The 12,522-nt window shown below is 43.9% G+C and overlaps 1 protein-coding gene across 1 annotated transcript in view; it reads left to right on the top strand.

Moving 5' to 3' along the window:
• LOC126278887 (uncharacterized) overlaps positions 1 to 9,100 on the top strand; it is a 72,292-nt gene extending 63,192 nt beyond the window's left edge. The window contains exon 5 of the mRNA XM_049979161.1: positions 8,979 to 9,100. Coding sequence (XP_049835118.1) covers positions 8,979 to 9,100 — 122 coding nt within the window. The remainder of the gene's footprint in view (positions 1 to 8,978) is intronic.
• The last annotated feature ends 3,422 nt before the right edge of the window (positions 9,101 to 12,522 follow it).

Genomic DNA, 12,522 nt, shown 5'->3' with positions numbered 1-12,522 from the left:
GATTCCTAATTTGTTAGCTATTGTATTGTATGTTAACCGGGGGCCTAAAACCGACGGAGAGGCTCCGTCCCCGCCGCAGCCGTAGTGGTCCACAACCCCACGACGACTATCGTAGTCCACTTCACCCCTCCGCCGCCCCACACCGAACCCAGGGTTATTGTGCGGTTCGGCCCCCGGTGAACCCCCCCAGGGAACGTCTCACACCAGACGAGCGTAACCCCTATGTTTGCGTGGTCGAGTAATGGTGTTGTACGCGTACGTGGAGAACTTGTTTGCGCAGCAATCGCCGACGTAGTGTAACTGAGGCGGAATAAGGAGAACCAGCCCGCATTCGCCGAGGCAGATGGAAAACCGCCGAAAAACCATCCACAGACTGGCTGGCCCACTGGACCTCGACACAAATCCGCCGGGCGGATTCGAGCCGGGGACGAGGCCCTCCTTCCCAATCCGGAAAGCCGTGCGTTAGATCGTATGGCCAACCGGGCGAGCAGTTAGTTAGGTTGTCAAGTTCACAAACGCAGATTTGAATCAATAAAGCAGATGTTGTGATAAAAACAACAATGTGATTTTTCGTTATGAGGCCGATAAAACTTTGTAGTTACTTAGTTTTCCTGTAAAAATTTCATTATTGCATAAAGCACACCATTTTCTTCTGTCTATTATAACGGTGTCGCTATTAGACACTACCACCCAGGAACATAAGTGTACAGCATAACTAAAGTGATGTGAGAGTAGGTCCATCAGTTGGTGCGAGCATGTCACGAGCGACTCCAGCCTGCAGGCGCACAGAGCTGCTAAAAGGAGGGTCGCAAAAGCAGAGCGGCGAGCCCGCCAGATCGGCCGGCCTCTGTCCATTCTCCCCGCGGCGCCTCTTTCGACCACAACCTGCCGGCTCAAGCGTTCATACTCGAGCAAGGCATGACCGAGCGCGGTGGGCTCGAGCTAGTATTAGCGGGTGGGCGAAACGCCTAATTTGTCGGTAGAGGAACAGAAGCAGCAAATGGGTCGGCATGGGAAACTCAATGATTTCGAACGTGGAATAGTCAGTGTATGCCGTCTGGGAGAAGAAAAAAAAAACCCATCGGCGACAAGTCAACGCTTCCAAAGCTGCTCAGAAGTATTGGTGGTAACGTGACTGTGAAGTAGAAATGCGAAGGAACAACCAAAGCTAAACCAAGACCACACAGACCACATATACAGTTCGACAGGGCCGTTACGCACTGAGGAGCGTGGTTGTAAGAAATCACATTAAATCACGGAAAGGAATCCAAAGTGCTACCAGCAGTCCAGAAAGTAGAGTGACTGGGCTTAAGCAGTACAAGTCGTGTGACTAGGTCCTCCCGGCGGGGAGACCGTCCGCCGGGCTCAAGTCTTTCGATTTGACGCCACTTCGGTGACTTGCGTGTCGATGGGGATGAAATGATGAAGGTTAGTACAACACAACACCCAGTCCCTGCACTCAGAAAATCTCCGACCCAGCCGGGAATGGAACCCGGGCCCTTAGGATTAACATTCTGTCGCCCTGACCACTCAGCTACCAGGAGGTGAATCGTGGACAATCGTCGACAGCTCCTCACAAACTCAATACTAAATGACGCTTGACGTGGTGTCGAGTGCCCATGTAAGGGCGAATTCCTGGCTTCGTCCATGGTTATCTGCCACTGTGTGTAGTACCTACAATGAAGTACGTTGAGATGTTATTGTTCGGAGGTGTTTTTCATGGCTACGATGTGATTCCCTTATTGGGCTTAAGCAAGCGCTACATGCGGAAGGGTATGAACACATTTACGGCATTCTGTACTGCGCGCGGTAGAGGAACAGTTCAGAGACGGTGATTGTATCAGCATGAAAGTGCACCTTCTTATGAAGCAACATCTGCAAGGGAAACATTTGTGGACGTAACATTCCTGAAATGGACTAACCTCCCCAGAGTCCCAAAATGAATCCAATAGAACACCTTTGTGATGCGTGAGGACGTGGTCTTCACTCCGGACCGCAGCATCATTCATCACTACCTTCTCTTGTTTTTGCTCTTCAGAGAGAATGGGTTGCCATTCCTCCACAGACTCCTCAATAAGAGTGTCCCCAGCAGAGTTCATATCATCATAAAGACGAAGGGAGAACGTACCCCATCTGCATCTATATATACATGATTACTCTGCTATTCACAATAAAGTGCCTGGCAGAGGGTTCAGTGAACCACCTTCAAGCTGTCTCTCTACCGTTCCACTCTAGAGGGGCGCGCGGGAAAAACGAGCACTTAAAATTTTCTGTGATAGCCCTGATTTCTCTTGTTTTATTGTCACGATCATTTCTCCCTATGTAGGTGGATGCCAAGAGAATGTTTTCGAAATCGGAGGAGAAAACTGGTGACTGAAATTTCATGAGAAGATCCCGTCGCAACGAAAAACACATTTGTTTTAATGATAGCCACTCCAAATCACGTATCATGTCTGTGGCACTATCTCCCCTACTTCTCGATAATACAAAACTAACTGCCCTTCTTTGTACTTTTCCGATGCCATCTGTCAGTTCCATCTGAAGCGAATCCCACACCGCACAGCAATACTCCAGAATAGGGCGGACAAGCGTGGCGTAAGCAGTCTCTTTAGTAGACCTGTTGCACCTTCTAGCTGTTCTGCCAATGAATCGCAAACTTTGGTTGGCTCTACCCACAACATTATCTATGTGATCTTTCCAATTTAGGGTATTTGTAATTGTAATTCCTAAGTACTTAGTTGAATTTACAGCCTTCAGATTTGTGTGACTTATCGCGTAATCCAAATTTAGCGCATTTCTTTTGGTATTCATATGAATAACTTCACACTTTTCTTTATTCACAGTCAACTGCTACTTTTCGCACCATACAGATATTTTATCTAAATCATTTTGCAAGTCATTTTGGTTATCTAATGACTTTACAAGACGGCAAATGACAGCATCATCTGCAAACAATCTGAGAGGACTACTAAGATTATCTCCTATGTCGTTAATGTGGATCAGGAACAATAGAGGGCCTATAACACTTCCCTGTGGAATGCCGGATATTACTTCTGTTTTACTCGATGACTTTCCGTCTATTACTACGAATTGTGACCTTTCTGACAGGAAACCACGAATCCAGTCGCAAAACTGAGGCGATATTCCATAGGCACGCATTTTGGGTAGAAGACAGTTGTGAGGAACGGTGTCGAAAGCCACCTGGAAATCTAAAAATATGGAATCAATTTGACATCCCCTGTCGATAGCACTCATTACTTCGTGAGTGTAAAGGGCTAGTTATGTTCCGCAAGAACGATATTTTCTGAATCCGTGCTGACTACGTGTCAATAAATCGTTTTCTTCGAGGTACTTCATAATGTTCGACTCCGGGATATGTTCCAAAACCCTACCGCAAATTGTCGTTAGTGATATGGGCCTGTAATTCGTCGGAATATTCCTACTTCCCTTTTTGGATATTGGTGTGACTTTTTTTCAATTTTCCAGTCTTTAGGTACGGATCTTTCTATGAGCGAGAGGTTGTATATAATTATTAAATATGGAGCTATTATATCAGCATACTCTGAGAGGAACCTGACTGGTATACAATCTGGACATTGGAAGAGTTTCAGCTGGAAAAGTCAGGAAAGACTTAATTAGATTTTATAGGAATTTCAGTGGGCGAGAGCAGCCATGCAGACAACTCATCGCAGCTAAGGTAAATACCGCGTGCAGAGGCGTAAACTTATTGGTTCACCAGCTTGCGTCCACTGTCTTTGATGCAGAATTGTCTACGATCTTGCGGGCACTGTGAAACGTCCCCTTTGAACAATTGTACACGACTGTGCTTAAACTGACACACAATATTTTTAGCGCAACGCAATCTGACTTTCAAAAATCTCTACAAAAAATGGCCCTGACTAACATTAACCTATACCCTTCACAAATCACTTATATACCTCACCAAAAATCTTCGTTACTCAAACTACTGCAATACAGCGAGCACCACTACTGCCAGCTAAATAAAAGATTCAAACTACGGAAGTCACTAACTACTGATAGGTATAGTTAGCAAATGAAAGATTTTAATAGAGAACAAACAGTGGATTTACCTTAATAGTCAAAATATATATGGTAGCTCATGACATCCAGTCTTACAAATTATAAAACTCCGCCATCTCTCTGCCCACGTCCACCACTGGTGGCGGCTCACCTCCAACTGCGCAACGCTACGCGCTGTTAGCATCCAGCTGCCGCTGCCCAACACTACAATGGCAGACAACAATGCAAACCAGCCACAGACTGCACACGGCACAGCCAGTGATTTTTATACAGAGCGCTACGTGGTGACGGCGTTACCAATAAAAAAACCTAAACAGCCTACTTACATAGCCCCCATGCTCCCCACAAAATAATTTACAAATTGTTTTGGGCAGTGGCCAATACAGATTTGAAAAATTTTTTCATAATTACAATGACAAAGAAATGAAATGCACACACTTATCGATACAATGTTGGTCAAAAGCTAAAATTTTCTCACAGTCCATTAAGACAGTCCTGATCATTCATCAAAGTAAAATTGCAGTGTTTTTCTCAAAGTCTGAGTAGTAAAAGAAAATTCACACGGCAGTAGCGGATTTCCATGCAGTCTTGAAGAAGTAGTGTTGTCCTTCCAACGGAAAGACAGTGCTGACTCTTGACTTGCTGACAGGTAATGGGCCACAACAGAGCAAACCCACAGCAGAGTCAGTCGAAGTTGAAGACTATTGGTAGGTAGGTCATCACAGAGTAGACCCCTTGTAGTCCTGGTAGAGATTACTATTGGTGGGCCACCAGAGGTGCAGACCCACTGCAGTCCTTGTAGAAATAATGGTATTGGTGGGTCGTCAGAGGTGTAGACCCACTGTAGTCCTTGTAGAGATGGCCAGCAGCCATCTGTTTGACTGTTCAGGTGCACAATCACCATTGAAGAGTCTTGCGGATAATATAGCAAGTCCATAACCACCACTTGTGCACTCACAAAAATTGTTTTTGAAATGTCCTTAGAACCAGCAATGCTGTTATCCAGTCCCTTACTGAGTTATTAACACACGTGCAAACACTATCAGTCCCTACTTCTCACATATTGTCCATATACTATGACCAACAGAAATGTGTGCAGTGAAATGTAACTTACAAATTACTTAATTTGATCAACTGGTGTCAATTACAATTTTATAAGAATACAATAACAAAGGTACAAAATACATCATTAAAGAACAAAACAATACAGATAACATTTGTAGTAGTACAGGCTTTACAAAAGAATCGAAATAACAAATACATCAGTGTTGCAAAAATTATGACATAAGTACATACATAAAAGATCAGAATAACTTTTGAAACATCAACTTCACACATGAGCAATAAAACAGAACAGATAAATAATGTCTAAACATCTTTACAAAGTAAATAACACACTATCATAAAAATTCTACTACGTAACTCTCATCAGATAAACACATAAACACAGGAAGAACACAAATACCCAAGGGTACACAAACACATAGTGGGTTAACACAAGAGGAAAGGGCAGGATTTGTTTTCAGTGTAACATTTGGTACTGCAGTACAACCCAAAACTTCATTCCTTAGATCTTTCGTCTTATTTCAACATTTGTTTCCATCAAAAAAATCCTATCCAAGCATGCTTTCTGTATTTATATGTTCACATATTTCTTACTTCATCATTTATTTTCTAGTGTCTTACCTCATCATTTATTTACAAGAAAATTCGACCTATACCTGCTTTCTGTACTTTTCTCATATAACCTCCCAGTGCATTTCTTCAAATCCATCGCAACTCATTCTCTTACATAGGCTAACCCCTCTCAAGCTAACTTAAATCTACTGAGCTCAGATGCTTAACTAAGGGACGAGGCAATGCAGCAGATCAAAACAATTAATACAAACAGCAATTAAAAAAAGGTGCAGGTAAGCAAAGCAAGCAGCAATAAATGTAATAACTTATATCTAAACATGACAAACCCACAAGCAGAAAAAATAGTACATTGAAGACAACAACACAGATAAGGGAAATGTACATTCACATCTTAATGTCTATGTAATTAAAATGGTGCACCACTACTTATTCAATGAAATAAATTACCAAGTACTTGAAAAGAAAATTATGTATGCAGTTCCTGTGAAGGGCAATGTCTTTTTGTGCTCCCTCATTTTTTTGGAAGTATATCACGAAGTTATTCTTTACTGGGTCTTTATATCAGTTCATGACACCAATTCTTACAAATTACAAAACTCCGCCATCTCTCTGCCCACGTCCACCACTGGTGGCGGCTCACCTCCAACTGCACAACGCTACGCGCTGTTAGCATCCAGCTGCCGCTGCCCAACACTACAATAGCAGACAACAATGCAAACCAGCCACAGACTGCACACGGCACAGCCAGTGATTTTTATACAGAGCGCTACGTGGTGACGCCGTTACCAATAAAAAAACCTAAACAGCCTACTTACAACTGGAGTAGATGAGACATTCTTCCTGTCCTAAATTCCTTGTCTGTTCCGATTCACTAAGTGCCCTTCACTCATTGCAACGTTTGTATCCAGCAGATAAAATAGTCCAGACCATCCAGGGTGCCCTCCTCCAACTACAGCGACTGGGGAAGGTGGTGTCTTTCTGCTGGGTTCCGGGGCACGTCGGCATTGCTGGGAACGAAAGGGCAGATCTCGCAGCCAAGGAGGTGTGTCTCGATCCGCAAGTATTTCAGTGTGCCATCCCTCTGCTCGCACTCACCTCGCTTTTGAGCTCAATAGCCATGCGGTGGTGGGAGGATGAGTGGCTGGAAATGACTGACAATAACCTCCGTTTAGTCAAGCCCACAAAGCGTGTGTGGTGTACTTCCTTCCAGTCACGTAGACGAGACGAGGTTCTCCTCACTCGGCTTCGGATAGGCCACATCCCTATGGCGCATGGCTTCCTGCTCCGGCGAGAGGACCCACCAATGTGTGGTACTTTTGGCGTCCAGGTCACAGTGCGCCACGTTTTATCGGATTGCGTTTTATTTTCTGTCCAGCGGATCTGCTATCTCTTTTAGGAAACACTCAGACGAATGTGTTTAAAGTTTTAAAGTTCTGTACCTTGTCAAATGTTTTTACAAAGATTTTAGGGAGAGGGTCTTAATTTGCTCACTGTGTGACAAGCTCCCCATATTTTATGTAAGTGGCCAGCCATTGACAATTTCCTGTGGCATTCTTGCTGCTACGTTTTCGCTTTCCTTGCGTTTTACTTTCTTATGTAGCGTTTACCTTCTTTCCCTGCTTTCTTTACGTGTGTGCTTCGGTTTTATTAGGTCTGTTCACATTCGGTCCTTTTAATGTGTGTCATGTCGCTGAAAACCTCGACGTTGAGCGCCCATAAGCCCTAACACACACACACACTTAATCGATGAGAGGATACGGAATAAAAAAGGTGTAATAAAGTTATGTCCAGAAATGCGTGATTTCCATGTTAGAGACCATGTATTCAATCATACTTCGTTACTGAGACTGCGGTCTAATAGTTGGCCGGCCACGGTGGTCTCGCGGTTCTAGGCGCTCAGTACGGAACCGCGGGACTGCTACGGTCGCAGGTTCGAATCCTGCCTCGGGCATGGATGTGTGTGATATCTTTAGGTTAGTTGGGTTTAAGTAGTTCTAAGTACTAAGGGAATAACGACCACAGATGTTAAGTCCCATAGTGCTCAGAGCCATTTGAACCTTTTTTTATTTTTCTAATACGGGCTGTACCATGCAGCCACAGTTACAGTATGTGTTGAAAATGGTTTCCATGTGCCTCAACCCATGCATGTACACACCGTAGCATGTTCTGTCTCACACGTTCACATCGGACAGGCTGCATCCGAACTGTGTCAAAGGCAGTGTCTCGAAATTTAGAATGGGCTCTGCAAACACAAAGCTTTCGAGATGACCCCACAACTAGAAATCTCACGGATTGAGATCCGATCAACAAGCATGCTATGCCACTGGACCCTCTCATACGATCCATCGACCAGGGAAGACACGATTGAGATGCGTCCGGACGTTAAGGGCGAAGTGGGCTTGAGCACCATCATGTAGCAGCCACATAACCCTTGTAATCATCAATGGCACTTCTTCCAGCAGGACAGGCAAAGTCACCCGCAAGAACTCTGTTAGGCAACGTGGAAAGGATACTGGTCCCAAAATACTGTCGCCAGTTATTCTGGCCCATACATCCCGTCTGCACCGATACTGATTATTTGCTGTCGTCATAGCACCCTCTAGGAGGAAACCATGCTTACTAAATATAAATGTCGTGTGACTAGGGCCTCCCGTCGGGGAAAACGTTCGCCGGGTGCAAGTATTTCGATTTGACGCCACTTCGGCGACTTGCGCGTCGATGGGGACGAAACGATGAAGATTAGGACCACACAACACCCAGTCCCTAAACGGATATAATGTCGGACCCAGGCGGGAATCGAAACCGGGCCCTAAGGATTGACATTCTGTCGCTCTGACCACTTTTTTTTTCTTTGCTCTTTAGCTCCTTATTGATCGTTGTACTTGGTCGTTGCGGACGTCGCAAGACATCCTGTTCAAGTTCGGTGGTTGATCCTTCCACTCAGTTTTTTATTACAGAGGCCATCGGCTCTCTGACCTAACACGCTGAGCCACCGTGCCGGCTACCGGGGGCGGACAACATGCGTACTCTTAACAGCGCGTATTAGACCGCAGTCTCTGTAACAAAGTATGATTAAATACATCGTCTTCAGCATGGAAACCATAAATTTCCGGATATGTTCATTAGACTTTTTTCTGTACCCTCTCATTGATTAATTCCTAGAGTTTGTACACGGTGGAAAAAATCAACCTGTATAATCACTTTATCTCCATGGTGCGGTACACCAAAGTGCCGCCAACAGTGTTTTTGTCGCTGTCATATGCCTAACGTCGTGGTATGTGTTTGCTTGTGTATGTCAGAGCTGCCGGCTCGCGTCGTGACGGGCAGGACGGAGTACCAGGACGGCGTCAGCGCGACGGGCGCGCGCATCATGAACGAGAAGCTGCTCTACCCGGAGGAGAAGCGCGGCAAGAAACACTGAGCTCACACGGTGCCAGGGTCTGCATGGCGTGAGTAGCATCGTGTTCGTAGCGTAATTTGCATTCTCAAACACAGTACATGTGTGGACAAAACATGGAGCTTGACAGCTATAACAATTAAAATTTCACATGATAATTTGTTGGAAAAGGAATTAGCACTTTGTGCCAAGTCCTACCGCAGGTTATTTTCGATTTATTTCCCTGTATTTTCGTTTTATTGACTTAATTGTATCCCGGCCCCAATGTTTTTACGAGGGAGGATCGGAAAGTGACACATAATAATTTCTTTCTCCTCTGGTATGGCAGCTGGAATATTGTAACTTTCCCCCATGAATCATGGACCTTGCCGTTAGTGGGGAGGCTTGCGTGCCTCAGCGATACAGATAGCAGTACCGTAGGTGCAACCACAACGGAGGGGTATCTGTTGAGAGGCCAGACAAACGTGTGGTTCCTGAAGAGGGCAGCAGCCTTTTCAGTAGTTGCAGGGGCAACAGTCTGGATGATTGACTGATCTGGGCTTGTAACACTAACCAAAACGGCCTTGCTGTGCTGGTACTGCGAACGGCTGAAAGCAAGGGGAAACTACGGCCGTAATTTTTCCCGAGGGCATGCAGTTTTACTGTATGTTTAAATGATGATGGCGTCCTCTTGGGTAAAATATTCCGGAGGTAAAATAGTCCCCCAGTCGGATCTCCGGGCGGGGACTACTCAAGAGGATGCCGTTATCAGGAGAAAGAAAACTGGCGTTCTACGGATCGGAGCGTGGAATGTCAGATCCCTTAATCGGGCAGGCAGATTAGAAAATTTAAAAAGGGAAATGGATAGGTTAAAGTTAGATATAGTGGGAATTAGTGAAGTTCAGTGGCACGAGGAACAAGACTTCTGGTCAGGTGACTACAGGGTTATAAATACAAAATCAAATAGAGGTAATACAGGAGTAGGTTTAATAATGAATAAAAAATAGGCGTGCAGGTAAGCTAGTACAAACAGCATAGCGAACGCATTATTGTGGCCAATATAGACACGAAGCCCACACCTACTACAGTAGTACAAGTTTATATGCCAACTAGCTCTGCAGATGATGAAGAAATTGATGAAATGTATGATGAGATAAAAGAAATTATTCAGATAGTGAAGGGAGACGAAAATTTAATAGTCATGGATGACTGGAATTCGAGTGTAGGAAAAGGGAGAGAAGGAAATATAGTAGGTGAATATGGATTGGGGGTAAGCAACGAAAGAGGAAGCCACCTGGTAGAATTTTGAGCAGAGCACAACTTAATAATAGCTAACACTTGGTTCAAGAATCATAAAAGAAGATTGTATACATGGAAGAAGCCTGGACATACTGACAGGTTTCAGATAGATTATATAATGGTAAGACAGAGATTTAGGAAGCAGGTTTTAAATTGTAAGACATTTCCAGGGCCAGATGTGGACTCTGACCACAATCTATTGGTTATGAACTGTAGATTAAAACTGAAGAAACTGCAAAAAGGTGGGAATTTAAGGAGATGGGACCAGGATAAACTGACTAAACCAGAGGTTGTACAGAGTTTCAGGGAGAGCTTAAGGGAACAACTGACAAGAATGGGGAAAAGAAATACAGTAGAAGAAGAATGGGTAGCTTTGAGGGATGAAGTAGTGAAGGCAGCAGAGGATCAAGTAGGTAAAAAGACGAGGGCTAGTAGAAATCCTTGGGTAACAAAAGAAATATTGAATTTAATAGATGAAAGGAGAAAATACAAAAATGCAGTAAATGACGCAGGCAAAAAGGAATACAAACGTCTCAAAAATGAGATCGACAGGAAGTGCAAAATGGCTAAGCAGAGATGGCTAGAAGACAAATGTAAGGATGTAGAGGCTTATCTCACTAGGGTTACGATAGATACTGCCTACGGGAAAATTAAAGAGACCTTTGGAGGAAAGAGAACAATTTGTATGAATAAAATGGTTCAAATGGCTCTGAGCACTATGGGACTCAACTGCTATGGTCATTAGTCCCCTAGAACTTAGAACTACTTAAACCTAACTAACCTAAGGACATCACACACATCCATGCCCGAGGCAGGATTCGAACCTGCGACCGTAGCAGTCGCACGGTTCCGGACTGCGCGCCTAGAACCGCGAGACCACCGCGGCCGGCTTTGTATGAATATCAAGAGCTGAGATGGAAACCCAGTTCTAAGCAAAGAAGGGAACGCAGAAAGGTGGAAGGAGTATATATAGGGTCTATATAAGGGCGATGTACTTCAGGACAATATTATGGAAATGGAAGAGCATGTAGATGAAGACGAAATGGGAGATAAGATACTGCGTGAAGAGTTTGACAGAGCACTGAAAGACCTGAGTCGAAGCAAAGCTCCGGGAGTAGACAACATTCCATTAGAACTACTGACAACCTTGGGAGAGCCAGTCCTGACAAAATTTTACCATCTGGTGAGCAAGATGTATGAGACAAGCGAAATACCCTCAGACTTCAAGAAGAATATAATAATTCCAATCCCAAAGAAAGCAGGTGTTGACAGATGTGAAAATTACCGAACTATCAGTTTAATAAGTCACAGCTGCAAAATACTAACAGAAATTCTTTACGGACGAATGGAAAAACTAGTAGAAGCCGACCTCGGGGAAGATCAGTTTGTATTCCGTAGAAATATCGGAACACGTGACCCAGTACTGACCCTACGATTTATCTTAGAAGCTAGATTATGGAAAGGTAAACCTACTTTTCTAGCATTAGTAGACTTAGAGAAAGCTTTTGACAATGTTGACTGGAGTACTCTCTTTCATATTCTGAATGTGGCAGGGGTAAAATACAGGGAGCGAAGAGCTATTTACAATTTGTACAGAAACCAGATGGCAGTTATAAGAGTCGAGGGACATCAAAGGGAAGCAGTGTTTGGGAAGGGAGTGAGACAGGGTTGTAGCCTCTCCCCGATCTTATTCTATCTCTATATTGAGCAAGTAGTGAAGGAAGCAAAAGAAAAATTCGGAGTAGGTATTAAAATCCATGGAGAAGAAATAAAAAATTGAGGTTCGCCGATGACATTGTAATTCTGTCAGAGACAGCAAAGGACTTGGAAGAACAGTTGAACGGAATGGATAGTGTATTGATAGGAGGATATAAGATGAACATCAACAAAAGCAAAACGAGGATAATGAAATGTAGTCGAATTAAGTCGGGTGATGCTGAGGGAATCAGATTAGGAAATGAGACACTTAAAGTAGTAAAGTAGTTTTGATATTTGGGGAGCAAAATAACTGATGATGGTCGAAGTAGAGAGGATATAAAATGGAGACTGGCAATGGCAAGGAAAGCATTTCTGAAGAAGAAAAACTTGTTAACATTGTGTATAGATTGAAGTGCCAGAAAGTCGTTTCTGAAATTATTTGTATGGAGTGTAGCCATGTATGGAAGCGA

This window comes from Schistocerca gregaria, chromosome 6, assembly GCF_023897955.1.
Source record: "Schistocerca gregaria isolate iqSchGreg1 chromosome 6, iqSchGreg1.2, whole genome shotgun sequence".
In the NCBI taxonomy this organism is placed as follows: Eukaryota; Metazoa; Arthropoda; class Insecta; order Orthoptera; family Acrididae; genus Schistocerca; species Schistocerca gregaria.
This window is presented reverse-complemented; position numbering and strand designations above follow the sequence as displayed.